Source organism: Struthio camelus, chromosome 12 (assembly GCF_040807025.1).
Source record: "Struthio camelus isolate bStrCam1 chromosome 12, bStrCam1.hap1, whole genome shotgun sequence".
NCBI classification, from domain to species: Eukaryota; Metazoa; Chordata; class Aves; order Struthioniformes; family Struthionidae; genus Struthio; species Struthio camelus.
The window spans coordinates 12,005,425-12,031,441 of record NC_090953.1 but is presented as its reverse complement, the minus strand read 5'-3'; the positions used below and the strand labels follow the sequence as shown (position 1 = coordinate 12,031,441).

The 26,017-nt window shown below is 40.5% G+C and overlaps 1 protein-coding gene across 2 annotated transcripts; it reads right to left on the bottom strand.

Moving 5' to 3' along the window:
• Positions 1 to 759: 759 nt before the first annotated feature.
• Positions 760 to 25,112, bottom strand: C12H15orf40 (chromosome 12 C15orf40 homolog). Of its 2 annotated transcripts, XM_068958024.1 has the most exons (5): positions 25,017 to 25,112; positions 24,806 to 24,938; positions 23,080 to 23,207; positions 20,859 to 20,988; positions 760 to 19,059 (listed from the first exon to the last, which is right to left on the bottom strand). In XM_068958024.1, the coding sequence occupies exons 1-4, from the start codon at positions 25,077 to 25,079 to the stop codon at positions 20,896 to 20,898; spliced, it is 417 nt and encodes a 138-aa protein (XP_068814125.1). In that variant the 5' UTR covers positions 25,080 to 25,112; the 3' UTR covers positions 760 to 19,059; positions 20,859 to 20,895. The 2 variants fall into 2 exon arrangements, with proteins under 2 accessions (XP_068814125.1, XP_068814123.1); XM_068958022.1 differs by lacking the exon at positions 760 to 19,059 and having other exon boundaries at positions 20,091 to 20,988.
• Between the last annotated feature and the right edge of the window lie 905 nt (positions 25,113 to 26,017).

Below are 26,017 nucleotides of genomic sequence, written 5' to 3'. Positions count from 1 at the left end.
GACGTCTTAAAGAAAGGAACCCTAATAAGTACTGTTCTATATTTTTTGCATGAGAAAATAGCATAAGCAGTGTAGAGTATGTTTTTTTGGTTCTTAAATAATTTGAGTGTTTTTTTTTTTTTAACTACTCACACAAATAAAAGTATTTCAGGCTTAAGGATGTTTCTGAATATTTCTGAAATCTACTTTTGAAACATTTGGAATTGCAACACAGGCATCTAGGCTGACAGCTGCACAAGAATCACCACTAACTAGTAAGTGTTAATATTGGACAGATGCTAGTTTAAATTAGAAGAGTGGCCCACTCAGCTAAAATCAAGAAGATGAGACATATTGTGATTAATTAGAAGTCTACAGTGTTAATCCAGTACCTTGCATTCTACTATAACAGGGTCAAAGTTCTCTGTTTTGCTCTTTACTTGATAAGCTAATTTGTATCAGGAGAACAGTGCATTTTTTGTACTTGACATTTTCTTCAGCTATTGTACAGTAACACAGAACCCTTCAGGCTGAGTGTTGTTAAAGTCATTGCATCGCATCATGTTTTGTGATAAGGAGTTCAATTTAGTAGATCTTGATTTAAAAGCAAAGAATAAATACAGAAGTTAAAAGCATAGTCTTCCAGCTCATAATGTACTTTTAAAAGCTAAAGAGTAAGCTTACTCTTGATCTGAGAAACATGTGCTGTTTGTAGCTTTTACATAGTCTTATGATGCAAAAGCTGGGCCATTTACAGGTGTTTCCACCTACCTGCTAAGCATTTCTCTGTTTTCCCCTTTTCATATAATATTGGTGAGAGCTCCAGTTCAGTTTTTATTGTTCTGTTCCCTGAGGTATTTGCCTTGAATTTGATTGTTTAACCTGAGGAATGTGGTAGCACGAGGGTCATTTTCCTTTGAGGAGTTCTACTGGATGAAATGCAACCTTTTTAACCCTTAATGCTTAACCCTGATAAACACTGGCAGAGTTGTTACATGGAGGCGATAAGACTATCCCGAGTTCTTCTATGCGCTGCAGGAAGTCTGCAAGATGGTACTGTAGAATTCCTTTTTTTTTTGTTGTTTTGTTTTTAATGTAGAATCACATGCAAGGTGCCAGATATCCCAGACTCCCACTTGCAAGAAAAGAGTGCATCTCTTTCTGCAAAGACGAAGCCTGACACTGCCAGCTATGCCACGGAAGACAGCCTGAGCCAGGATCTTCTTCCTAGTTACCATCTGGAGTAGCATCTCAGGTTGAAATAAGATCTGGCAAAAGGAATAGATTTTGCCTCATCTGTTGCTTTTCTCAAGCCTGATAACTATTTTATTTTAGTGTCTTTCAGCTAGTGAATAAAGCACTGGATAGGGAAAATTACCTACAATAGTGTGATCAAGCTGGAGAAGCAAATAGATGAGGGTGGCCTGTCTAAGTGGAAGTTACAACTTAGAATCGCACATTCCATGATCTCAGCTCTAGTATTCTGAGTTTCTTGACTGAGCCAGCAAAAGAGTCACCTAGATCAATGCAGCCTCCTTGTTTCTGTTCTACATTCATGACTTGCATTATTCACTATCTGCTTCAACATTACAACTCTTGATTCAACTTCTAAGACTTGAATGGTTTACAAAAACTTTTTAAAAACAATTATAGCAACAATCTAATTTTTTTCATGAATCATACATTCAAAATAAATGCATGCCTTGCACTGGAGAGAAACATAATTAGAATTTGATAACTGTTACCTGCAACAGCATTCACTTATGCAAGTATTTAGGATAGAGTACAGTTTACTGTTGTCTATCAAATTGCATAAATCTGGTAGATACTGCCTGCAGTTAAGGTGTGTTCAGGTGCGTTTTCTCCCTTCGGATAACACTGTTACAGATGATAAAACTTTTAACATTTGCAACTGCAAACACTACAGAAATTGTTTAAGTATGATGGAGATTGTAGGGTAAACATTAAAATTCAGTGTCTGGAATCTGACTTTAAAAGAACTCTGACATTTGCTTGGACATCATCATTAACATGAATAATGAAAAAAAAAAAAACCCTAATATGCTCAAAGTGGCTAAATTCCTTCAAATCACTACTAAGCTAAAAGCCACTGGAAGCCAAAGAAAGTGGTAGAAAAAATTCCTAGTGTGATCAGCTGAGATACAATTTTACAAGCCTTCACTGCTATTCAGCCTCTGTTTTATCCTAACGCTACAGTTGGCAGTAGAAATGTGCAGACGTGCTCTGAAAGGTTAGCTAGAAGCTGAAATGCTATCAGGAGGCTAACAGATTTCAGACAAGGAAGAGAAGTGTCATTCTTCCAATATACGTATAATCAACAATTTCTAGAACCACAAATATATTTAAATTCCTACTGATTACATACTTAAATTCCCACTCTTTATTTGCTAAGAAATATTTTGCTTAACCAATAAACATATTCACGTTTGCTTCTTACACTTCTACACGGAGCTGTTGGAAGGAGAGTTCTAGCTGTATCAGATTTAACCTAAGGTTCTTTTTCCCCCTCTGTTCCTTACAAAAATTATATAACTCTACATTAATTGTGTTAGCTGATCCAACTTGTGCAGTTGCCCGTTCTCTAGCGCTCTGACAAAAGTGAGGGGGTAGGAACATGTGGTCAGGGAAGGGAGAACAGGACTGTCCCTTAGAGCAGCTACACACCATCACAGCAGCATTTTAACAAAGTCGCACCTCCCTTACCTTTCATTTGCCAATTGGGAAATATTACTATGATCTGTCCTGTTGTCCTTATATGTTAGAAGAGAGCTATATAACCCTGCTTAAATTATGCATAGTGCTGATATTTTAACAACCAGAAAGTAAGAAAGATTATAGGGCAGATCAGGTTTCCCTGATAGTACCGAGGAAACATGCAGCCTGATTCAACACATGTGGACATAAATCCTGGAGATGAAAACAGAGTCCGGTGGCTCCAGAACTGTCAGCATAGTAGATGGCAACTTTAGTATGGTGGTGTATAACGATCTTTCCTCTCAAGAGGATTATTTTTTCATTAGGCCCTGCAGGCCTGGATTTATTTTTTTGTTTACCATGGCTCATATTCTTCTTTGGTAGAGCACTGACTGCACTTAGTGGTTGTCAGGCTTCATTTGCTTATGAGAACAGTGATGCCAAAATGTTACCTCTATACAGCTCGCCCGCTGACTTTTTAAGTACTCTATCCTATTAAAATGCAAATTTATTACAAGAGAGGGTAAAAGTTGGTAATAAGTACATTTTCCTGTAAGTCTAATAAAAAGCACAGAATAGGATAAATCATACCATCATTCCTATGGGTAACCTTTTTTGTTATTCCTAACAAGCAGGATTATAAAAACGAATGTTTTCTTGTTCCTAATATGCACATGCCTCTTTTTCAAATAATACTTCAGCAGTTTGATGACTTTTCCCCACAAATATATATTTTCCTTTTTTCTGCATATTGTATGATTCAAACCTTGCCTCACTAACAAAAGATGATACAGTATCAACAGCTACTCCTGCTCGTTATTTGAGGAAAAACTCATCTATTCAAAGATGAGTTAAAATTTAATTATTTGTTATAGAACTGCAGAAACAACCAAAGCCAAATCTTATTCTAGAAAAAATAGTAAGCTAAGGGAAGAGAGAATTTCCAAACTGAAACATATTGCATGTTAAAAGATTCATTAAGGATCTTAAGCTCTTCAAAATTCTTTTCAGTGTGAGGAAAAACAATTTGGTATTTATATATCCACACAAATTAAATATTTAAGATTATAATTAGTGTTGTTGAGATATAGGTTAAAAATACCAATAAGCAATAGGATGTTTCACATAGCTTTTGGCCACCATACTCCTAGCATTTAAGCGTGCAGTAGGAATTTTAGAGCCGATCAGATGGTGGATCGTTCTTTGTCCGAAATCATGTCTGAAATCTGTTTTCTACTGGAAATATGTTTCATAAAAATAAATTAATAACAATAATGATAATAATTACTGAATGCAACCAGTCCCTCACTATTACATATCCTTTCTACAAAATAAAGGGAAAATTAACAAACAGACCTTTGCCATGGAAAATTTAAGCTTAACCCTTCTGTAGTCACCAAGTCACCTTGACTTATGCGTGCCACTGAGACCTAAAAAAGTTATGTTTAAGAATACTGCTTCAGCGGTGTTAACGGCATGAGCCTTTAAACTCAGCAAACAGAAACCTTTGCAGTTGGGATCAGTTTAGTGCGAGAGCTCTGTGTGGACAGATACACATTCTCCTCAGATCAATCTCGTTTTACTCGTTTACATGCCACCGTCTCAAAACACCCGTTCTGAAGTGACCTGATGGAGCATCACGCTTGGGGCGCACACAGCCTCCTCCACACTGCAGCTGAGCTAAACTGCTCCAAGGACTGAAAGGAGCTTAACCTTAAACTGCCCCAGGGGCAAATCCCATTTCCCCAGCCCTGCACCTCGGAGCATACTTCCATCAGCAGAATTACATTTTTTGTTGTTCTCAAGTAAGAAGGGAGTGGGGAGGGGATGCTGCACAGCCCAGACAAAGAGGGGAAGGAGTATTGCTGAGCTAAAGGCGCAATAGTTTCATGCCCTTTTACTCTTGTATCCTGAACCCCTTAGGGGAAATTATGTTTTGAGATTTGATTATTGGTTATCAAATGACCTTACTGCCACTCTACAGCCTGCGGGAACAAAAGCGCAATTCCTTCCCCCTCCGCAGCCCGCAGGGACCTCCCCAGCCCACCATAAGGAGGCAGACTATGGACTTAAGTGTCTGGAAGTGGTGGAGCAGCTGCCTCCTTACGCTGGCAGAGTTTGCAAGTCCTTAAGGCAGGCAGATAGATCCAGGGAATGATAAACAAATGCCTATTGATCACTCCCTGCAGCCTCAGTAAACCCAACTGAAGAACCTCTCCGGACTTCACCAGCAGGATTTTAGTTTTTAGAGACAACATGGATTTGGTACTAGCTAATGAAAGATCAGCCTAATCCTACTTCCTTCCACATCTGCTATAGACATATTCTTACTACTGTCCTAAAAATGTCTTTTAAATCCCATATTAAGTATATTTACTCCTCTCCATCCTATCATTGCATAGGCATCAGGCCAGTCTACGTCAGATAGCTCTGTTCTACTGGTTCCTCATGTTCTTGAGCGCTCCTGAAGACGACAGACTTTTTAAAGCTATTTTAAAATTCTGAAAAGACAATTTTACCACAATGCAAATCATTCCACCTGGAGTCAAACGGAAGTCAAATTGAAAGGATGTTGTAGAAGACCGAACGAGATACACGTGTGAATGCCCAGCTCAGCTCAGCACCTTTAATGCTTTTGTGTCTCAGTTTCCCATCCACAAAACAATGATAACTCTCCCCCTTTTCCCTCCTCTGGGCTATCCATTTCAGGTACTAGTTCTCCTGGACAGGGACTGCCCCACTTAAAGCACGCGCGTGGTGTGCAGCATAACCTCAGCTGGGCTCGGTAAGTTCCAACAGGATGCACTAGAAACGTTCCGCTGAAGGAATTGTTTTCTGATTTTTTTTTGAAACTAAAACGAAACACGTTACAGATAACACACTGGCAATTACTTGATTTAAACCCTGTCTTTATTTTACTGTGTTGTTATTATAGCAGAGTATTCACAGGCTGCACCCCCGGGATCCTGTGGCCTAGAAAACGCTCCAAGTATTGTACTACTAGACTTGCACTAAACAATAAATGATTCTAACGCTTATGAATGTAATAGAAGTTATTTTCAAAAATATAAGCAGCATAAAGAAAGCCTCACCATAGCTAAGAGGTATGGGTAGTTCAATTTGATAGTTAACACTGAATTAAAGAGAGTGCATTAAAAACGAGGGAGTCAATCTATGCAAACTAGTTAGATTCCACATCAGTGTAACTTGTGACAGCTACTGTATTGAATGTACTATTCACTTATATTAAATTGGTTTCAAAAGCATTCACACACACACACACCCCAAACAATCATGGTAAGACTGTGCAAAAATCCCAGTGGAAGTACTACAGTACTTTTTTTTTTTTTAAAATCAAGTGGATTTAAAAATTTTAAATGCAATATAGTACAATTTCACAGTTAAGCATCCAAGTTTTAGAAATGTGAACGATAAAGCTGTTCTTTAAACCTACAGCAAGAGGAGAGGAAAGAAAAGATAGTGGTAAGGGGAGGAGTGGAAGAGTCATGAAAAACGGAGGAATAGACTGGTGCAGAAAAAAGGAGGAGTGACCCAGCATCGATTACAACAAATGCCTCTTATCAGAAAGAAAATTCCTGCTTCTAAATGAGACTATTGAAAGATCAAAGAGTTTCCTTAGTAGCTGAGAAGATTAAATCATCTGATTGAAGGTAAAATATAAATCTGTTTAAAAGCCATTTGTGATTGATGAGAACTGGAAGACAAAGATGGCATCACAATCCTTTGGCATGAAAATCCTTCCAGATGGCATCTATTTTTCATTAACACTCTGGGGGAGGATCCTAGACATCCCAGCAGGTCCCACCGTGACTTTGGATTCAAAATGATCCACGCTCAGCTGCTCTTTGGCTCATATCCGCTTCTGCTGCACATGCACGCAGCAGTGCTACAGGACATCAGCTGATGAATGACCTTAGCCGTTAATTTTCATCTCTTCAGACCATACCTCCTAACTACCTTTCAAAAGGCAGCAACCTGCCTGTAACCATGTCTCCCAAGACATGCACCAGAGAACCTTGTCAGCCTCTTCAGGTTTTCTACTACTTGTACAGAAGCTTTTAAGACTGCTACCAAACACTGAGACTTGCAAGTCACAAAAGAAAAGAAACTCGAATAAACGAATGTCAGCTCATTTTTTGTACTCGTGCCTCCCGAAATAAGCATCAAGATCACCAAAACTTCTACCCTGAATTAAGACCCATACCGAGTGTCTGTGTCTTGGTTTCATTTGGCAAAATTAGAGGAGGTTTTAAAATAGCCTGTGAATGGCAAAGTAGCTACATAAAGAGAAACTGAAGGTCAGCACCATCTGGTTACTCACAGACAGGGCAAAGGCACTTTCTTCAGCATAAGCCAACGTAGTTAAAGCACGTTAGTGTGACTGTACAGGAGGCTATGGATGTGCTGTTTTGGTTTAAAACTTCTTAAAAGCTAGAAGCAAGGTCAAACTAAACTGAAATAAGCCACTCTGAGGAAAATAAGGACCTTAAAATCCAAAAATATTACAATAGTCTAATTAAAAGGGTATAATTAAACCTACACAAAAATACACATAGACCAGTTCCCTCAGTGAGGTTACAGCTACCTCTTCAGAGGCTTTCAAGTCACTCGTCAGTAAAATCCATTCCCGTACTGCCAACACATACAGCTTTTATAGCTTTATTTTTTAAGGTGTACCCTTTCACGTTCACATAGATAAATATTAAAATGCAATAACTTTTTTTTTGGCTAACAGAGTCCAATCTGTTTAGGAAACGACATTACGGTCGTAAAACCAAAACAGCTGCACCTTTATTGTGAAAAACATTTATCAGTGGCGCTCAATAGGAAACCCCCTCAGCAGGAGCAAACCCTGACTCTACACTGCTTTTAGCGTTACCCAGGCCACCAGACGCACGTTCTGGCTTTTACGTAGGAATTAAGAGCTACAGTCATGCAGACACAGCTTCCCGAACTTTCACTGCTGAAGGGTTAGCCCCCATCACCAGTCTCTCTCATTCTGGCTCTTCCGATTCCACCATGCTGTCATCCCATCCCTCTGCACACACACAACGATCCCAGACAGTATAATCAGGTTTAGGGTTTTTTGGTCCAGTCTAATTTTAGATGAACCAATTGATAGATTTTCCACACTATTCTCTGAACCTACTGGAGCTCAAGGCCAATTCCTTCCTTCTTAACTATGCCTTAAGTATGTGACCTCCTCCTCCTCTGCACTGTTTAGCACCAGTTATGAGTTTGCTATGTTGGGACAGATTTACTGCGGACTGACATGTCACGGCGGCTTGATGGTACTTCTGTTCTCACGAGTTTTTGTCTGCACCGCTCTCAGGATAAAAACAGCCCATTTAGGGACGCCAACTGAATTCAAGAGAGCCCAGAGTCCTTACCATGCTAAGCACTTGCTGAAACCTCTGCCCTACTCCTCTGCTATTGCTTGCAGGAGAGCCAAGGAGAATTCAATACGCCAACCTCAAGTTAACTACACAAGAGTGCCTCAGTGTCAACAGCTGAAAGGAGGTTATTCAACACAGGAAATTGACTGTAGGTAATCAGAAGGTGCTGCCACCTCAGCAGGATCTGTCTGCAGGGATGGAGGACCTTCTGCTCTTAGCTGCCCATCATAACGGTGTTGCTGTGGCAGGATTCTGGACTGTGGCCGGCTGATGTTGCCATTCACTGCCACAGACACATCTTCTTCCTGTTCCCTGAAATGTAGTCTCTGTTCTTTCCGTCTTTATTGAGATGCAGTTTCTCTCTGCCTCTAATGTTGTAGTACTATGGACCTGAAACAAGCAAAGGGTCCAAAGAATAGAATGAATTTGAACTTAGACAGATTAACCTGCTAAATAAAAAACATTATTTTCTGTGAGCATAACAGATATAAAAGATTGCAGCAGTCAGCCCACTGCAGCATGCTGGGAACCTAAACAGATGTTATAATGCACGAAGGACCTTTTGTGTATAACATCTGCATCACTACTGCAGTGGGTAAGTGCCATGCTGGTTTGGCACCATTTCAGGGATGACGATGCCCTGCTTGTCCGTACGACAGCGCTGGCCTGCCGGCAAAGCTGCAGGGTACAGCAGTAGGTAAACTGCAAAAATCCTGTGCAGGAAAGGTAAGGTTTTAACTAGTAAAAATGTCTAATGGGATCATTGATTTCTAGTTATGATTTTATTTAATCAATAAATTGTTTACCCTGCGTCTCCATCTTACCCAGTTTCCAAGTCAAATTAACACATCAGGTGAAGATAAGTAATACCTCCTGAATATTGGTATATGCCAGAATGGGGTTATATTAAAATCAGTTCATAATTTCTCTCCACTGGCCCTTTGTCAGGAAACTTCACAATACACAATGAAGAGGTAGAGGGATAAAATAAAATCAAATACAACATGCTTGAAGAGTAATTAAAATAGGTATTTTAATTAACCTTCATAACCTTCAAAGAGCTTTCAAATTTGTATGGCTTTAAATGATAATGATTTTGATCAAAGACATTTTTTCCCTCTGTTAAAGTTATTAAGAGGAAACTGAAAAGCTAAAGAAAAACAAAACAGCATTTTTCACATTGCTATGAGCCTGCCCTAACTGTGCAATGGGAGAAGTATTTATCATGCATAGCCTGCTCCTTCTCTTTGGATGCTCTCTTCCAGTTTGGACTGGAAGGACTATGTTTTAAAGGATCAAAGTGACTAAAGTCACATACATCATCTCTCGTCACAGAGGAATATAATAAAAGCAGTAAAAGCCTCTCTTGAGACACTCTACAACATAGACCCTACGCATAGCGTAGACCCTATGACCCATACAAGACTATAAACTACCCAAAAGAAATCTTTTTCATAAAACCTATCCCTGCTAAAGAAAGGGCAGGACAATAGCCTTGTAGCTGCTGCCATTCTTGCCATCCAGCCCAGGCCTGGGGCTGTACATCCTACAGGAATGATGCTGTTCTGGCACAACCTATCCTTGAGAAAATGGTGACAGAGGATCATCAACGGCAGCGATCTACAGCACTAACATGTACCCCAAAATACTGAGCAGCTTTCACATCTCAGAATCTTTCTTAGCTCAGCCACCTCAGAAGCTGAATTAACCTCATCGGAGGACTGGAAGACACAGTGTTCACTCAAAAGCGGAGCACTAAATGTTAGCAAAACTGAAAACAGTGCTATTTTACAGTTGCTTTTTAACTCGCAACTCATGATAAAACAGTCATTCTTGGTGTATTTCCTGTGAAGTTTAATTTGATGATCATCTCTACTAAATCCTAAATCTTTAAAAGAGATATTGAGATACCTATGTGGAACTAGGGTGCACATTCAGAAGGATATTTTAAACTTTGAAGACATTTTGTTTTGTGTTTAAACCGTATGCTATTTATTTGAAATGGCATCCTCCTATTTCCGGACAGTTTTTCAGGACAAACCAGGCAATAAAGGGCTTTTAAAGCAATTAATACATACCATACCAGTATGACAGGCTACAATATGATATACATAAGTGGGAATTCCAGATAAGCACATAATTTAATCTTACGGTTTTAACTGATGTTCTCCATGCAGCCGTTTAAGAAGTCACAACCTGTAGGGAGCTGTGGCACACCACTGCAGGGGATTTCTTTCCCTGTGCCTGGCAGAACAGACAGGGCGCCTGCCCCAGCGCTACCTCCAGCATCTCAGCTGCCCCCCCAGCCCTGGCTGCTTAGATTCATAAAGCAATCAGATACCATGGTGAGAGGCATACTGAAGTATAGAGAAGACTTGGTGAGAGGCATACTGAAGTATAGAGAAGACTTACCTCATAGTTATCTTTAGCTCTGTTCACTACTAAACACAGTGTGCAGTCAGGCACACTTGACTTCCAAAAAATCACAGAAAATTAAAGTTTTGAGACTGTCATAATTCCTGTTTAATCTCTTGTGCATAAACCTGTCTTTTATATGGCCCTACACAGACCTGGATCTATGCCCCAGCATTTTGGAAATCATTTTAGTTTGTTCTTTTGGCCATAAAAGAGAGGAGTGCAATGCCTCTGATACTAAAGAAAACTGAGCAACATTTTCATCTCCTTGCAGAAGTCTTATGATCTACTTTTAAATCTTTTTCCATTACTACTTAATGGTATTATAATTACTGCAAGTCTCTAATGTTCAGAATAACCACAAAACAAAAGCAACCTTGATTATGCTCTTATTATTATTTGTAGTACAGTGGCAACTAGAGACTTTGAGCCTTTACTTTACTCAAGAAACAGAGCAGCATATGTCTCCAAGAATTCACACCTAATTTAGAATGAAAATTTGTAAGGTTCTACATACAGACAGAAAGGATTGGGGAAAAAGGACAAAATACCAACGTTGCTATACCCAGTTTATAAGCTCCTGTCATCTTTTTTTTGGACATCTTTCTTTGGAAAGAGAGTCTATCCCTCACATAACAGGACACAAAGGTAATCAGCAGTCCTAGGCCCTAAAATTGGCTCACACTGCATTTTCTAGGACAAGCTCTTCTTTAAAATACTTAAATACAGCTATCTCCCCAGTTGCCAAATCAAAGTTCACAACTCAACAGCTCAGCAACTCTGCTGCCAAGCCTGCCAACTACCATCAGTGCAGCTCAGCCAGCCATGCTCCTTTCTTGCAGCTGAAAAGTCACAGCTTAATTTGTCCTCTAAAACAGTGGGCTCACACATTGAACAGGCATCTAACAGTAGACCAAAGGCTCCTTTGTGGAGAAAGTACATCATTTCAGAAGAAATACAAACCAGTATCTTTTCTGCTTAACGCTGTTCACATAGACAGTAAAGCAAAAAAAAAGCGTTTGATTTATGCTCTCGCATACTACACTACTGAAGGAGTCAGTCAATCAGAAGGACTGATTTTACCATTCCTAAATGATTGCACTTAAACCTTGACGTGTCATCACCTTTTGGTATTCGTACTTTTTCAGCAGTAGAAATTAATACAGCAGAGAGGCTAGGTCTAAAATGTGCAGATGGAAGAAGGCAATGATTGGAACTAATTTCTCCGAGTTCATATCTGTCATCTAATCAGAGTCTTAAAGCTTTCTTTTCTGACACAGAAATAGAAATGACTATGTCGTCTTTTGAAACAACTTTTAATAAAGTCCACAGTCGCCTTCCCCTGCAGAGCAAACTCCCCCTTCCTCCAGTGAACTGAGCAGCTCCTCCCGCTGCAATGGCTGGAGGCTCCGCTACTGGGGCTGCCAATTCGGCATCAGGGAAACCTGCGGGAGACGTGGCGACGCTCTGAAAGAAGTTCTGCAGATGAGATGAGACCCCGGGAGCTGCACTTGGCTGACTCAAGTGTCAAGGGGATGTGCCAGCCTCTCACAGCAATTACAAAGTGTTTGCCTTGACTTGCTGTGAAGGATAATAGTTCAGTCACCAAAAGAAAAGAAAAACTGGCAAACTGTAGCTGTCTTTGTAGAAGCAACGTACTTAAATGAGATAGGAAGGCAGAACAGATAAACTAGTCATGAGCAGCTCACAAACTTTCCCATCTAAATCCGCATTCTAACCTGCGCGTTCCTAAACAACAACAGCACCAATAGGTGCTCTTTTTATGTTACACATGGATGGCCCTTGCATGGATATACAAGTTCAGAAGATGAATCTTTCCTTCCCAAAAAGCTTCAGATGGGCATTTAATAGGCTCAGGATCCACCCTGAGAGGGACACACATAGTATCCTTTTGCCACCTAGATTCATAGATTTTAAGCAAAAAATAACTGTGAAAGACTAGGGAAATGACATTGCAAATTATTCGACTTTTCACAGTCTTGGAAAACACTACTAGAAAACAATTATTCTCGTGGCAGATTTTTCCCATTCTGACTTCAGCGCTAAACAGCAGACCAGGTACTACTATAAACGTCTCAAGTCCATCGCGTCCTCTATTCTGTGCATGTTTTGCTCCAGCAGAACACACAACAAATACTTCCAACAAGCCAAGTAGAATTGCTGTTAGCCCAACAAGTGACCTTAGGATAACGTAAATTATTCCTTTTCTCTCCCCACCATGTTTTAATGTCTTTATTTTTGGTTTGGAGGAGAATTTCACCTATTATGCAAGCTCAGGTATCAGTCAAACAAGTTCTGGATACCAGTGAGACAAAGCCTAAAACCCAGCCTAGAAATAGCCGAGATCCGATAACGAACAGAAGTGGGCTTCTTAAATTTATGAGCCCAGGCATGTAAAACCTTGCGCACTTCAGAAAATTATGCCCCAGATAAAAAGACTGAGTCAGTCCACTAAAGTGGGCAGGAATTGCGTGCAGCTGATCACATGCCGCTAGTAAGAATTTTTAACATAACAGCTAAACGACCAGTGAACACGGGCAGAGACACAGGACAAGCACCTCCAGGCCTGAAGGCTGAGCTGGCAGGGGATTCAGAGAAGGGACACACAGAGCAACCAACGCATTAAGAAAAGAGCATGATCAACTACTAGTTAGATGAGTAGCCTAACTACTGAATAAATTTTGTATGTAAACATTTGCTAGATGAGCTTGTTAAAGTCTAGTTTCATTTCAGTAGTGTTATCTTCTTTCATATCTATATATAGGTTGATAATATTTTAAGTAAATCTGCCACAGTAGAGTAAGAGAAGAAAATTCTCTGCAAAAACCCTTGAACTGAAGCTGAGCTTCTTGGCTAATTTCTTTAGAACTGCAATATGCAGAGACACCAAAATGAGTACCATACCAGGCCACCACCTCATTTTGATTTTCCTCTTAATTCTTTTTCATTTGGACATCTCGCTCTGTGGACTGCTTGCAAGGATATCCCTGGAACCTTAAAACCCTAATCTTTTTGGGACTGCTGACATCTAAAATCTGATCTTCCTTCCATTCTCACATCTGGTAAACACCATTTTCCTCCATTTTACAGATGAAGCAAGCACAGCACAAGGAGAAAGGCTTCAGATACTGGTTCTTCTAAGAGCATGATCTTACATTTACCCTTTCAGAACTTGTTTCCTTATCTTTAAGGTCAGTATCCTAGTGTCACCTTCTTCACATGGGTGTCATGAAACCTTACACCGTATGGTGCTATCGCTCTGCAGAGCGAGTGGCAGGTAAGCTCACAGGCCACAGCTTGTTCCGTTCTCCAGTAGCAAAGCAGCTCTTCAGTTCTTCCACTGAATAATAAGGAACCGTCACATGAAATTTAACTCCTCTCTTCCCTAAGCAGTTTTTATTTCAAAGAAGGCCTGGGAACCAGCAGCTTCAAAACAGGCCTTCTGTTGGGAAAGAGCTGCTCTTCGCATGACAGGACAATCAGTTACGGCTAGCACTGCCCATCCTTACCATGCTGCTAACAGCTTTCTTACTGAGATTTCTTCTCTGATGCTGAAGTGGCTATAACATGCTGTCCCTTCCACCCTCATAAGAATCGAATTACTTAACTGATGACTGCAACCACAGACGTTAATTTCACAGTTACAGGGGGGACAATTTCACAGCAGTCATAACAAAGCTGTTTTCACTTGTCTTCTTCCTTTACATTAAGTGCATTGGAAAGGCTATAATAAACATAGGATTAAAACTCCCCAATAAACACAACATGATCCCATGATCTCTCAGCATGGGGTCAACATGGCAGACATCTCATTGAGAGCCTCCTCTCCTCTGATTTTAAATAACCCAAAGGACATCAGCAACTTCAAATTCACAATTCTGATTTTTTCTGTCTATCATTGTTACATGTAATGCTCCAGTCAACTATAACTGAAGTTACAAAGAAAAGTAGCATTTTTTCCAAACAGGATCAGTTTCTCTGCTTCTGCTATACAGTACAGCTGAATGGAAATTTTTTTCTGTCTACAGATTTTTTTTTCTTTCAATACAGAGTAAAAAACATGCTTTCAGATATTGTGTGTTTGACAAAACCCAAAATTGCACAGAGAAACCAAAGGGTTTTTTTTTTTTTTATTATGATATAGAAAATTTTCTATTTCTTGTGGGGCTCAATCTTACAGTGAGATTAGAGGAAAAAATACTTCTAAAATAAACATCTATGACGGCAATGCCATAAAATCAGCAGAATGGCTTATGGGAAGCTTTGGCACTGCATATTCTTTTTGTCTTTGTCTCTTTAAGAGTGTAAGTACATGTATACAAACACCTCTACTGACAAATTCACTTTATTTATTTTCACAAAGGATTATATGCATTATACAAATGAAAGCTGTGTCTAATTAAATCTTATACCTTCTCTACTCTTACACACACAAGCATTTGGCTACTGAAAGACCGGCCTTGCTACATATACACAACTTAATGACAAATGCTGCCAAATTTGTGTTTTCAGATGCTCTAATTTCATATTTACCTTTCATTCCCAGTAATATAGCCCAGCACCGCCCTAAATAAATATATATATTTTCATTCCCACTAGTATGTCACAGCAATCACAGCAAACAGAAGTCAGTCTGAGAACACCACTATAACCCACTATTCATCTTTCAAAAATATTTTACCCAAAGGTCTTGAGTCTCCTTTAGTGGTTGAACCCGAACTCAGTGAGGAAGTGACTAAGCACAATCAGATATCCTCATTAAGTAAAATTAGCCAAGTACAACTTGCCTAGTTGGTCCCCTCTATGTATTAGCACTGATATTGAGCCGGTGAAGAGTTTAACCATAGTTTTCCAAAAAACAAAACAAAACAAAAAGTACCCACAAAACCCAAACTCATAGACCCACCAGGTTTATCAGGAGCAGACTGCACTTTCACTGTAAAAAGGCAGCTAAGAATCAGCTAAAATACTGAAGAAAATTCTGTGCTCTGAAGCGCATTCTAGTAGCTAATAGCAATCTTTCCTCATAGCAGGAACATGACCTCACATATGTGCTAGCTGATTGCTGTCAGATTTACTGAAGACAAAAGGAGACATTTCATTAAAGGGCAAATGCCAAGAGACTATATAGAACTGCTACAAGAACTGCCCAGAAGGGAGAGGTTTGCCCTCTGATTGCAAAGACGATTTCACAAGAAAATCTTTCCTCTCCTTCCACAATGAATGCATCTCAAAGTGCTGTTGGGCCTAAGAAACAGAATAAGCAAGAAAACACAGTAACATCTAAGGAAATGAGCATCAGCAACACTGCTGATGTAACAAATAAAGAGCAAAAACAATCCCGCTAGATGATAAGGCGCTAGAGTCTTGTCCTGCCGGAGGGCACAGCAGCAGCAAAACCAAAGGCGAGAGGGCAGCAAGAGGGCATGTAAGCTCAAGGCCCCCAGATGTCAGGAAGAAGGCTGCTTGAGCTGAGCATGTGTGATGCTATTGCTTTCAAATTTACCCCAAGACCTCTCTGAGCATTAAAAAAGAAGCAGAAAGCTTTGCAGATTTTAAGACAAGCTACTGAAAGGGGTAACAGTAAAAAAAAGTTCCATAGAAATAGCTTATTTTATAAAATTCAACTTGCCAATGCCCCTTTCAGATAAACGGGCACCAAGTTTGTCCTAACATGTATTAGGGGCTTTGAAAAAAATCTTTTTTAATTATGCCCTAATGCATCCTAGTTCACCACTGTGCTGCAAGCCTTATTACAGCAAGGAAAACCTGCTGGAGGAACAACATGCTGCAAGCCTTCCCATGCACACATACTAGGTAACAGAAAAAAGAAGCCAGCTTAATGGTAATTACCCCACAACTGCGCTTTGTAACCCCAGTTATTCTCTTAAGGCAGACGCCTGCTTTTCTGAGCGGCACAAAATGAGGCTTTGAGCCTTTACTGTTCACTTCAGGCTTCTTTTCCCCTGAAGTCCCTGGCCAACTGTTTTCTCTTTAGAATAAGTTTCCACGGTGAGTGAATGGTAGATACTCAACATATTTCCCTTTCCACCTGTCTTACTTGAGACTAGCATGAAAGCAAAGAACCAAAATATTATTTAAACAATGTTCCAAAAATTGAGCCTGAAGCTGCAGCAATATGGCATAGTGTCTCCCTACTGAATGAACTCACTCTAGCTTTCCCAGCTTCTGAAACAACACAAAAACAAATAAGTACCATATTTATAGATGAAAGAAACTCTCTATGGCTCCCTAAAAATGCACTACTTGGAAAGCTAACATGCAAAGGACCAGGAAGACATGGATTCCCAGGACCTTAGAGAAGAATCAGAGGTAAGTATTTCATTTCATTTCTTTGAGGTAAGTATTTCATTTCTTAAGCAGTCTTTTGACTGCTTATTGCATCTTGCTTACATTAACAGCACTTTTAAAAAGGCTGCTGCATTTGGAGCAGAGAAGATTAACCAAGATGTGCTTTATATGCAGGTAAAGCACTGTGTTCCCAGAAGGGGACAGAGGAGAACATTTTTACACTAGCTAATATAACAATGATTCATCCTCCTGAAAAAAAAGGATAAAAACATTAAGAAGTGAATACAGTAGGCTAGAATAAAAAAAAATGGGACTCAGCTGGTCCAGGTTTTACATATGCAAACAAACAGTATGAGAGGGAAAATACTGAGCGCAAGACATGTGAAGTAATGAGGAGAAAGATCGAGTGTATCTATCTTCCTTGAGGCTGTAAGAAGGAAGATATTAAACTGTGCTTTCTGGAAAATTGCCACTGCCAGTTATTGACAAAGTTGTCAATTATACAGGATTATTTGGATTGATGATACAGGAGGAAATAGGGATTTAGAAACACACGGGACTAACAGGAGAGATAGGGATGAGCTGCACACGATAAATGGAGTGGATCTGAAAGTTAAAGGGCAAAGAGGCCAGCTTCAGAGGGCATAATTAAATATCCTTAATTAGCATGCTAGAGTGCTGCAATGAAACCATGCAGCTACTTTCAAGGTTTCATTTTAGAAAATGCATGTAACCGAGGGGAAGAAAGAGCAAGAGTGATCTGTGCCATAAGACCGCTTGACATAAAGTGTATTCTGATAACTTATATTTTGCTAATGTTTAAACGACTTAATTATAAAAAAAAATGCACGTCTGTAACTTCTGCCCAGGTCTATAAGTACTAAGACGACAGTTCACTGCTAGATTTATCCTACTGAGATTTGTCAGACAATTCATTAGGAAAAGAGGGTAGAACTTGAGTAAAATGGTGGGTATCAAATAGTTGAGTAATCATGCTGCTTGAAGAAAAAGATATTCTTCGGCAGAGGGGCAAAAGTGCGGACCAACAAGTAAGAAGGGAGGCAGCACCTGGCACCACAATGTTTTTAAACTGGTCTAGTACTTTGAGACAGGGAACATGAAGAGTGTTTTGAACTTCTTGGAAGAACAATCCTACTGTATCCCAAAGCACAGTTCTACGAAAAATTCACTTCGCTGAAAGTTTAGGGAATATTTGCTACCATAAATTTCTCAATGGAGTGAAACATGCTTAACTGCATTCATGAAGACACAGTTGAAGGGCTAGGATTTCAATGTTAAGATTAGAAGGAGCTGGGCCTCAATCAGTCTGGGTATTGGTGTCTTGTTTGACCATGCAAGCTGCTTAACTCTTTTCTCACTTTTGCTATACAGCGGATCAGTATTGATCTTCCTGCCTCCCAGGCATGTCACCAGCATAAATGCATCAGCTAACTAGGAGTGTGCATAAAAATACTGATATAAGAGGCTCTCGGATGTCAAAATTGGGATGTTGCCATATCTATCTATACTACTTTTCTAAAATACTTAATTTTGGTTACTGATATTAAATAAATTCTGTTCCCAGTATATAAAGGCTGAGCTGTCACACTGCAAGCTACTCTCTCAGGCTTGAGTGAGGGACGGCACTGCTGACAGGAGAACTTAATTTTCATCCCCCTGCTTTAATTGCTACTGTGGGTTCCTTTTGCCACGGTTTTGTTGCACCTGCGCTGAGACCTTAAATAGCTAATGCATTAAGCAACAGAAGTTAGGTCTTGAATACACACCAACAAAAATATTTTTGCTTCTTAAGACGCAATACTAAAAAATAGTCAACTGCAAACAGTTTTGCAAACTATAACTACTAAACTGGACAAGTTAAACCAAGTCTCAGTAGGGAATGGAAAGATTAAGCTGGCTAACGTTATAATCATCACTGAGGGCCAACATACTTCAGAGACTGCACCTATCCACTCAGCACCCTTACCACTTCTCTCAAAACAGCTCTCAAGTCAAGGAAAAATGTAATACATTGTTTCAATACAGTGTACAATATACGTCTGTAACATGTGGTATCAGTTTCCTAGGAAATCTTTATAATGGCTGTTGCAGGATTCATCTTAGCATATAACTTTTGAAGGCATGATTCATCATTCTCTGGATTGCTGTTTTCCACTCATAACACAGGGAAGCCTGGGAACTAAGAAAAAAAGAAAATACATCAACACTTACTTTTTGCTTGCTTTGCCTTAATTTTTCTGCAAGACACGGGACCCCTCTGCTGGGCTAGAATAGATGAAGCAGCAAGAAGCCCTGAACCAAAGTTCACGGGACAGCAAAAATAACGGCACTTAACCAAACTGGTCCTTACAAACTGAAAGGGCAACCTGCGGCTGGCCATAAGCCTGAGAAAACAAGGAGCCCTGATACAAAACATTAAACAAACAGCATTTGTGATTTACAGAATTATTCCCCCAAACACTATCCAAACACGTAAACAACATTTTAGTAAGATCTGTGAAAATGAGTCACCTTGAAGGAGCTGTCATCATGACAAACATCAGTAGGATCAGTTCTCTGACACTAAAAACAACTGTTGCAATATTAAGAATAAAAGGAAGCAGTGAGAATTAGCTGAGGCAAAAGGTTTGTGACCATGGAAAACTGAATTGTTAGCTATGAAGTCTGCACTATGTGAAGCTAGTAAAGAAGTTTAGCTGTACTTTCTGCAGTTATAACAGACTGGTTTCCAGAGGAGTATGGCTAACCTGAAATAGACCTTTAGAACATTTTTTTCTTTTTCATTTTAGCCATTAAAATTACATTCTTTTTCAAACATGGAAACCACAACAAAGATAGGATCATTTCAGACATCAGCAGTTACCGATATAAAAAGCAAACTTCCACCAGTGACTGGTGGAATATCACATCCATTTTGGGGAAATACTGGTTTAATATTACTCTGACTTGTGAAGCACGATAAGGAGAAAAGTTGAGGCTTCTTTACTCCTTAAGGCTTCATTATCCTGGGTCACGCTGGACAGTTGCCCATTTTGTTTCAGACTTCTTGTTTGCTCTGTTCTACATAAGACCCTGCTCAGTTTTCTACTGGCTAGAATACTACTCATTTTTAAACCCAGAAAGGATTGCAAACGAGCCCCGTCAAAAAACATTGTACAAAGTGCCATCTAGGAAACAATTTTTTGTCAAAAATATAAATACAAAGCAAAGTTTGAAATATTTTTGTCTTTTTTATTATTAAAAACAGTCATTACTCTTGACAAACATTTGGCAAAGAAACCATGGCTGTATCTCTACTTTTTAGGAAACTAATTACAGACTATTACAAAGTGACTCTGTGTATGCAATTATGAGGTTCTGGGTCAGTTTTTCATACTGCAAACTTCTGGTTTCAGTTACTCAGATGATTCCGTTTTAGTTTGCCTGTGTGCTCAACAAAGTATACTGGCTTCAAATAAATATAATTTAGATTTTCAGGAGTGCAGGTAATAGAGGAGAACTGCACCCTATGCCTGCCACCAGATATGACAGAGAATGCTCTTTTGTGCTCTTTACCATCTAGTGATTTATCCTTTTGCACAACATTTCTTTTGAGATCAATCCAATGCCTTAGAAGCCTGTTACTCCAAGCCTTTTATTTTGTAAACCACAGTTTATTTCATTCAAAAACAAGTTTTCTAAATCGTTTGTTAAGGGACAAGGAAAGAGAACAAATCTTAGAAATCTTACAGACAGAAAACTCTCCAGAGGAGAAAAAAAATCTGTAGTGACTGAAGCAGACCTGGACCCTCTGTAAAGACAAGTTTTTCTAATTTCACTACACACAATGATAAAGGAGAAGGTCCAGATCTAGATAAACACTTCAACTATGCAGCAGCTGTACTCACAAAGGGGCAAAAAAAGTATCTTTTTCCCTAGTCATTATCCAAATTCTCAGCAGGACTAGTTTTACATTAGTATGAACATCACTCCATTTACCAAGACGCATTGTTCCATTTCCTGCTCTTGTTCTAGGTCAAGAGGAAGCTTCTTTTTTCAGTTTTTCTAATATCTCATCTGGTGTCATCGATACCAAAATCTTCACCACTTTGTCACGTGATTTACCACCCTGGTTTAGACACACATACACATAAAAAAAATTGTTCAGAGAATCACCACCATATACACATTTCAAAATTCATGCTGCCATACAAATACATTGGATACTTGGAAAGACATTTCTTAGTGTGTGGGTATGCAGAATTAACAGCAAAGAGAAATGGCTCATCAGTGTTATTTCCAGCTATTTTAAAGGTAAAAAGCAATGTTTTCTCCACTAGCTTTTAAAAATTAGATACAGCTGCCACAGCAGGCCCTAATTGATACTCTTTTTCTAGGAGGAGCACGAGTGATAAATTTCCATAACTCAGTTGTATCATCAAGAAGCAAGACCTCCAACTACATTTGCATTTTGGTTTTTGAAAAAGTTACCATATCTGTTTAATAGATGTGGACTTTCAGATCTTCCTTCACCACTGTGTCCCAAAGAATATTAGCTACTCTTCAGCTGAATTCTCAGGTTGACGATTATTAACAAGAGGAAAAGAAATGGCATTGCATAAAACCTATAAGACGTTCCATATTCATACAGCATTTATGGAAAAAAATCCCAATAATATTTCAAATATTACCAACAAAATTACTATCTCATGTAGGAACTGACAAACCTGCAACCTCATTTCACATTGCCTGAGGTCACAACCTTCCTGGCGCTCAGTAAAGACATTAGAAACAAAAAAGTTGTATGTTAATCTGTGGCCTGGCAGGAAGGTGTATGAAAGGCCCACAAGGGACATCCTGAAAAAGTTCTTAACCTTAACGTACAGAAATAAGGTGTGAATTTTAAAAATAAAAACAGATTTTGACGCAGTCTAGCCCACTGATGATGAAAATCAAGACCCTTATATAAAAATCCAGTAACCCCAGTTTTTCACTGGATCATTTCCTACTTGGATTGGTTTTTGCTAACGTCATCACTTATCATAAAGCAAGCAGCAGGTGAGGGAGAACAACCACTACCACAAAACACTTGTTTTGTATACCTAGCAGATCAGAAGGAAAATCTGAGCCACAAGCAAAACACAGACTTTACCACTACGCTTCACTGAGAACGGTGGTTCGTCAAAGACAAACGATAGCACACAATTATTTGGATGCTGTAGGTCAGAACAACTGAGTCAAGAAGGTCAGAGAGACAATGCTGGTCCCTTTTATGCTTGGTTCTTACTTAGCATTTATGAGAACAATCTAGTGAAACCTCAACATCCTTTTCAGGCAGAAAAGTAGCATTATCTGTAAAATGTTGATAAAGATTAAGCAGTTTGCCCAGGATTCAGGAAAAAAAGGACTCAGACCTTGGCATCTCTACCTTTCAGCAAAGCAGCACCCAATTCATTGAGCATGTTGTCATTACCACTGTTGACAGACTTCTACAATTACTACATTAAACTTACAGCCAACATCCAAAAATAAAAAGGACCGTTTTTCATTGTGCCGTCGTGTTCGTAAATTTTATAAAAGAATAGGGTTGGAAAAACTGACTTTAAGTAAAATGATTTAATAAAATAAGCTATTCATTCAGTACAATGAATAAAACAAACCGTTTCCACTTGCCAAAGCCAAAACATGGAAGTTGTGCTGCCACAAAGAAATTCTTTAGGCCCAGCTATAATCTAAGTATTTATTATATACGCTCTTACTGTTGTGGCAGCGTTATTTGTCAGAATTTTTTCACTCTAATACAGAAGCATCTTCAAAAATACAATTGTGAAGTTACTAACAAAATACACACGTTCTGCATAGCACACGAATTTTGTGAACTGGATTTGAAATGAATACAAGGGAATCTTTAAAGGCCATAGAAAACATGAACCACACAAATTTTGAAAATACATCACAATGAGAACCATTCTGACTAAAGATCTCAAAACCAGCTGTGGTTCTTCCTATACTAGGTTTGTTCTGAATGAGTCATTCTATTAACTCAATTAAACACCATTCAAATGTCTTGTGAACGCTTCTGGACTGAATGCTAGAAACTTGATCAGTGGTACTTGGAGAACAGGCTCCCTCTACCCAATGAATAAGTTTCAGAAGCCTGAATTTGAACTGCAGCAGGACAAGACTGAAAGAAAAGAGGAGAGGAAAAAAAAAAAAGTACCTTCTCTAAAATAACTTCACTCTTCTTCACCTCTAGCACCTTAGAGAGGTAGCGACACAGCTCTGCATTTGCCTCCCCTTCTGACGGAGGTGCAGCAATAGCCACACCTACTGCCTCAGTTGTCACATCTATAACAAATATTTTAAGGATTTTATGTTCAAAGTATTCAAAACATCTAGTTTTTAGCTCTTAAAACTTAGTAATATTTATGTTTTCAGAAACATTCTTAACTTAAATCCAAATAAGCTCCCAGAACAGCAGGTAACTTGCCATTTTTACACTCCATAAATTACTCTGAGTTAAAATAGCCAGTACTAACTCACTCTACGGACCTGCATCTAAGAATTAACAGTTTTTACACTACAACAATTTGGGTATTGTGCTAAATCTCTCTATACAGTGTCCACTCTACTGCTGCTGTAGATCCAGCTTTGCAGTATGCAGCATAACCCCCTAAAAAAGCATGATAAAAAAGCCTGCACAGAGATCTACACTATCATGAACAGACTCTTGATAACCAAGTGCACCTGCATACTGTGCTATAACCTACTGCCAATATGTGTACATTTTACTGAACACAACTGAATCTCACCAAATTGTCCAGTGTTTCTTGAGTGTAAATATTGAAATGTGTGATCTTAATATCCACTTTTACTCTGCTCCAGCTTTCAAATTTATATATATTTTTAAACAATATCAATTATGGTCTAAATTGCTTTATTCCTATTACTTTTCATTCCTCTTGAAATATCTTAACAGTTGTAAGCAGACATTGGCATCCCTCTGATGAGAGGCACAGGATGTAGCAAGTTGTACCACAGACAAGAGGTCTACCATGTTAGCCTCCTATATAAAGACTGGCTTTAATTTGTACATAACTCCAGATTTGTAGAGAGGGAATATATTTTATTAGATTAAACTTTTATAGTCGGAAAAAGACACATAAGCTCTTGGGACTCAAGTAGTTTGCATGAAATCACATATGCAACGCTGAAGTGCTGATCAAATGCAGTTGTTACTTCTTCTAAAAAAAAAAAAAAATCAGTTCAAAAGATTTTATACAATGCTCATGGCACCACTTAGTGCTAGCTACCTACTGGTGAACGTGAAAGAGGTACTCTTGTTTTCTTCTTTTAAGAAAAATGTGAAATTACTACTTTTCAATTTTCTGTTGAAACTTTCAACAGTTCGGGGGGTGGAGACGAGCGCTCGTCTACACTTAGAAAACGAGTTTTACTATTGCGTCCTGAATCGCTGACAGCTGTCTCCAGAGTGACAAGACGATCTGTACCGTCCACCCACAAAAGCTACGGGAGCAGCTTTCCCGTAAAACCGCCTGCCCTGCTACCTCCAGCTCAGGGCGGCCGGGCCTTGGCGCAGCCGCTGCACGGGCTCCCCCGGCTGGACGAGGTGCGAAAGGGACGAGTTTAGGGACAGCAACGAGACACCTGATGCTCCAGGACTTCCTTTTCCTTCAGGGACGGGACGGCGCCCGCGCCGCACCAGGCGCCTTCCACAGCGCCCATCCCGTCGCTCCGCCGAGGCAGCCGGCGGCCGTCAGCCCGCGGCGCCCCGAACCGGCTCTCCGCACGGCCGGCCCCGGCCCCGGCCCCGGCCCCCGCTCCGCGCCGCGACGCGCGAGCAGCGCGGCCGCAGCCGGGCAGGGCGCGGGCGGCCGAGGCCGGGGCCTGGTCCGACCCCCGCCCCCCGCCGCCGCGGCCCGTACCTGTCACGGCGCTGCGCCGGCACCCGGGCTTGGCGCGCACGACCACCCGCACGGAGCCATCGCCGCCCGCCGCCACGGGCCCCGCGGGGGCGGCCGGTCCGGCGGCGGCGGCAGCCTCCCCGCCGCCCTTTCCCTGCAAGAGAGAGACGCCCGCCGTCAGCCGTCAGCCGCCGCCCCCCGACCGGGCCCCGCGCCCGCCGCCCGCACCCACCTTGCGGGGCATGACCGCCCCGCCCCGCACCGCCAGCCGACGGAGGCCGGCGAGGGCCAGCATGCCGCCGCGCAGCCCTTCCGGCAGCGGCCGCGATGCTGGCCCCGCCCCGGCCGCGCCTGCGCACCGGGGAGGCTCCCTGCAGCCGGCAGCCCCGCGCCCCGCCCGGTCCCGCCGCGCTGCCGCGGGTCCAGGGCGCGCACGGCCGGGCAGCACAGCGCTTGCTTCACAGACGGTGTTTTGAGACCTAAGAGCTACAGGCCCTTCGCTTTAGCAGGCACCGGGAGACAAATGAGGGCAGGGGAAAGAAGATGCATCTAAAAACACAGCGGCACTTCCCCGCGGGTAATTCGTCCTTCACTGTAGACAGTGCCTTGGGATATATGCAAGCTTTCACTCTTTTTTTCTTCTTTTTAAAAAACAGCTCAATCAATCCGATACCAGAACACAACCTGCTTTTAGGTTGCTGCTACAAGTTCAATGAACATCTTTTCTATAGACTTACTTTCTTGCTATAGGCCCTAGAGTAATCTCACTATTACTATAGTAACGCAGCTCCACAGGGTCATTCCAAGCTAGGGATGCAGCAGCAGAGTTACTGTCATTTTAGGACAGGCTGGGGAAAATGTACGCTAGAAGTTCATAATGAAGAAGTAACTTTTTCCAGTCTAAAAGGTGAATCTTCAGAAAGAGCTTGTCACTTTAACATGATCAAATCATGATAGCTGTTTGAAAATGGAGCTTTAATAACAGCTGCATTTTCAAAGGCAATATTTGCAAGTGGAGTGATGCAAGTTTTTACCTGTTTCCATATTTTAAAAAGTAAACTGCTGTGACAGTCAAAGCATTATAGAGGTGAATGTACATGCTTTAGTAGCCCTAGAGTAGGTAAGTTTTTTTTTTCCCCTGTGTTCTCAAACCAGTAGTGCTCTCCAACTGTTACTTTAGTTTGTGGGAGGGCACAGAATTCTGTACAGGAAGGAGTTCTGTTATTTATCTGT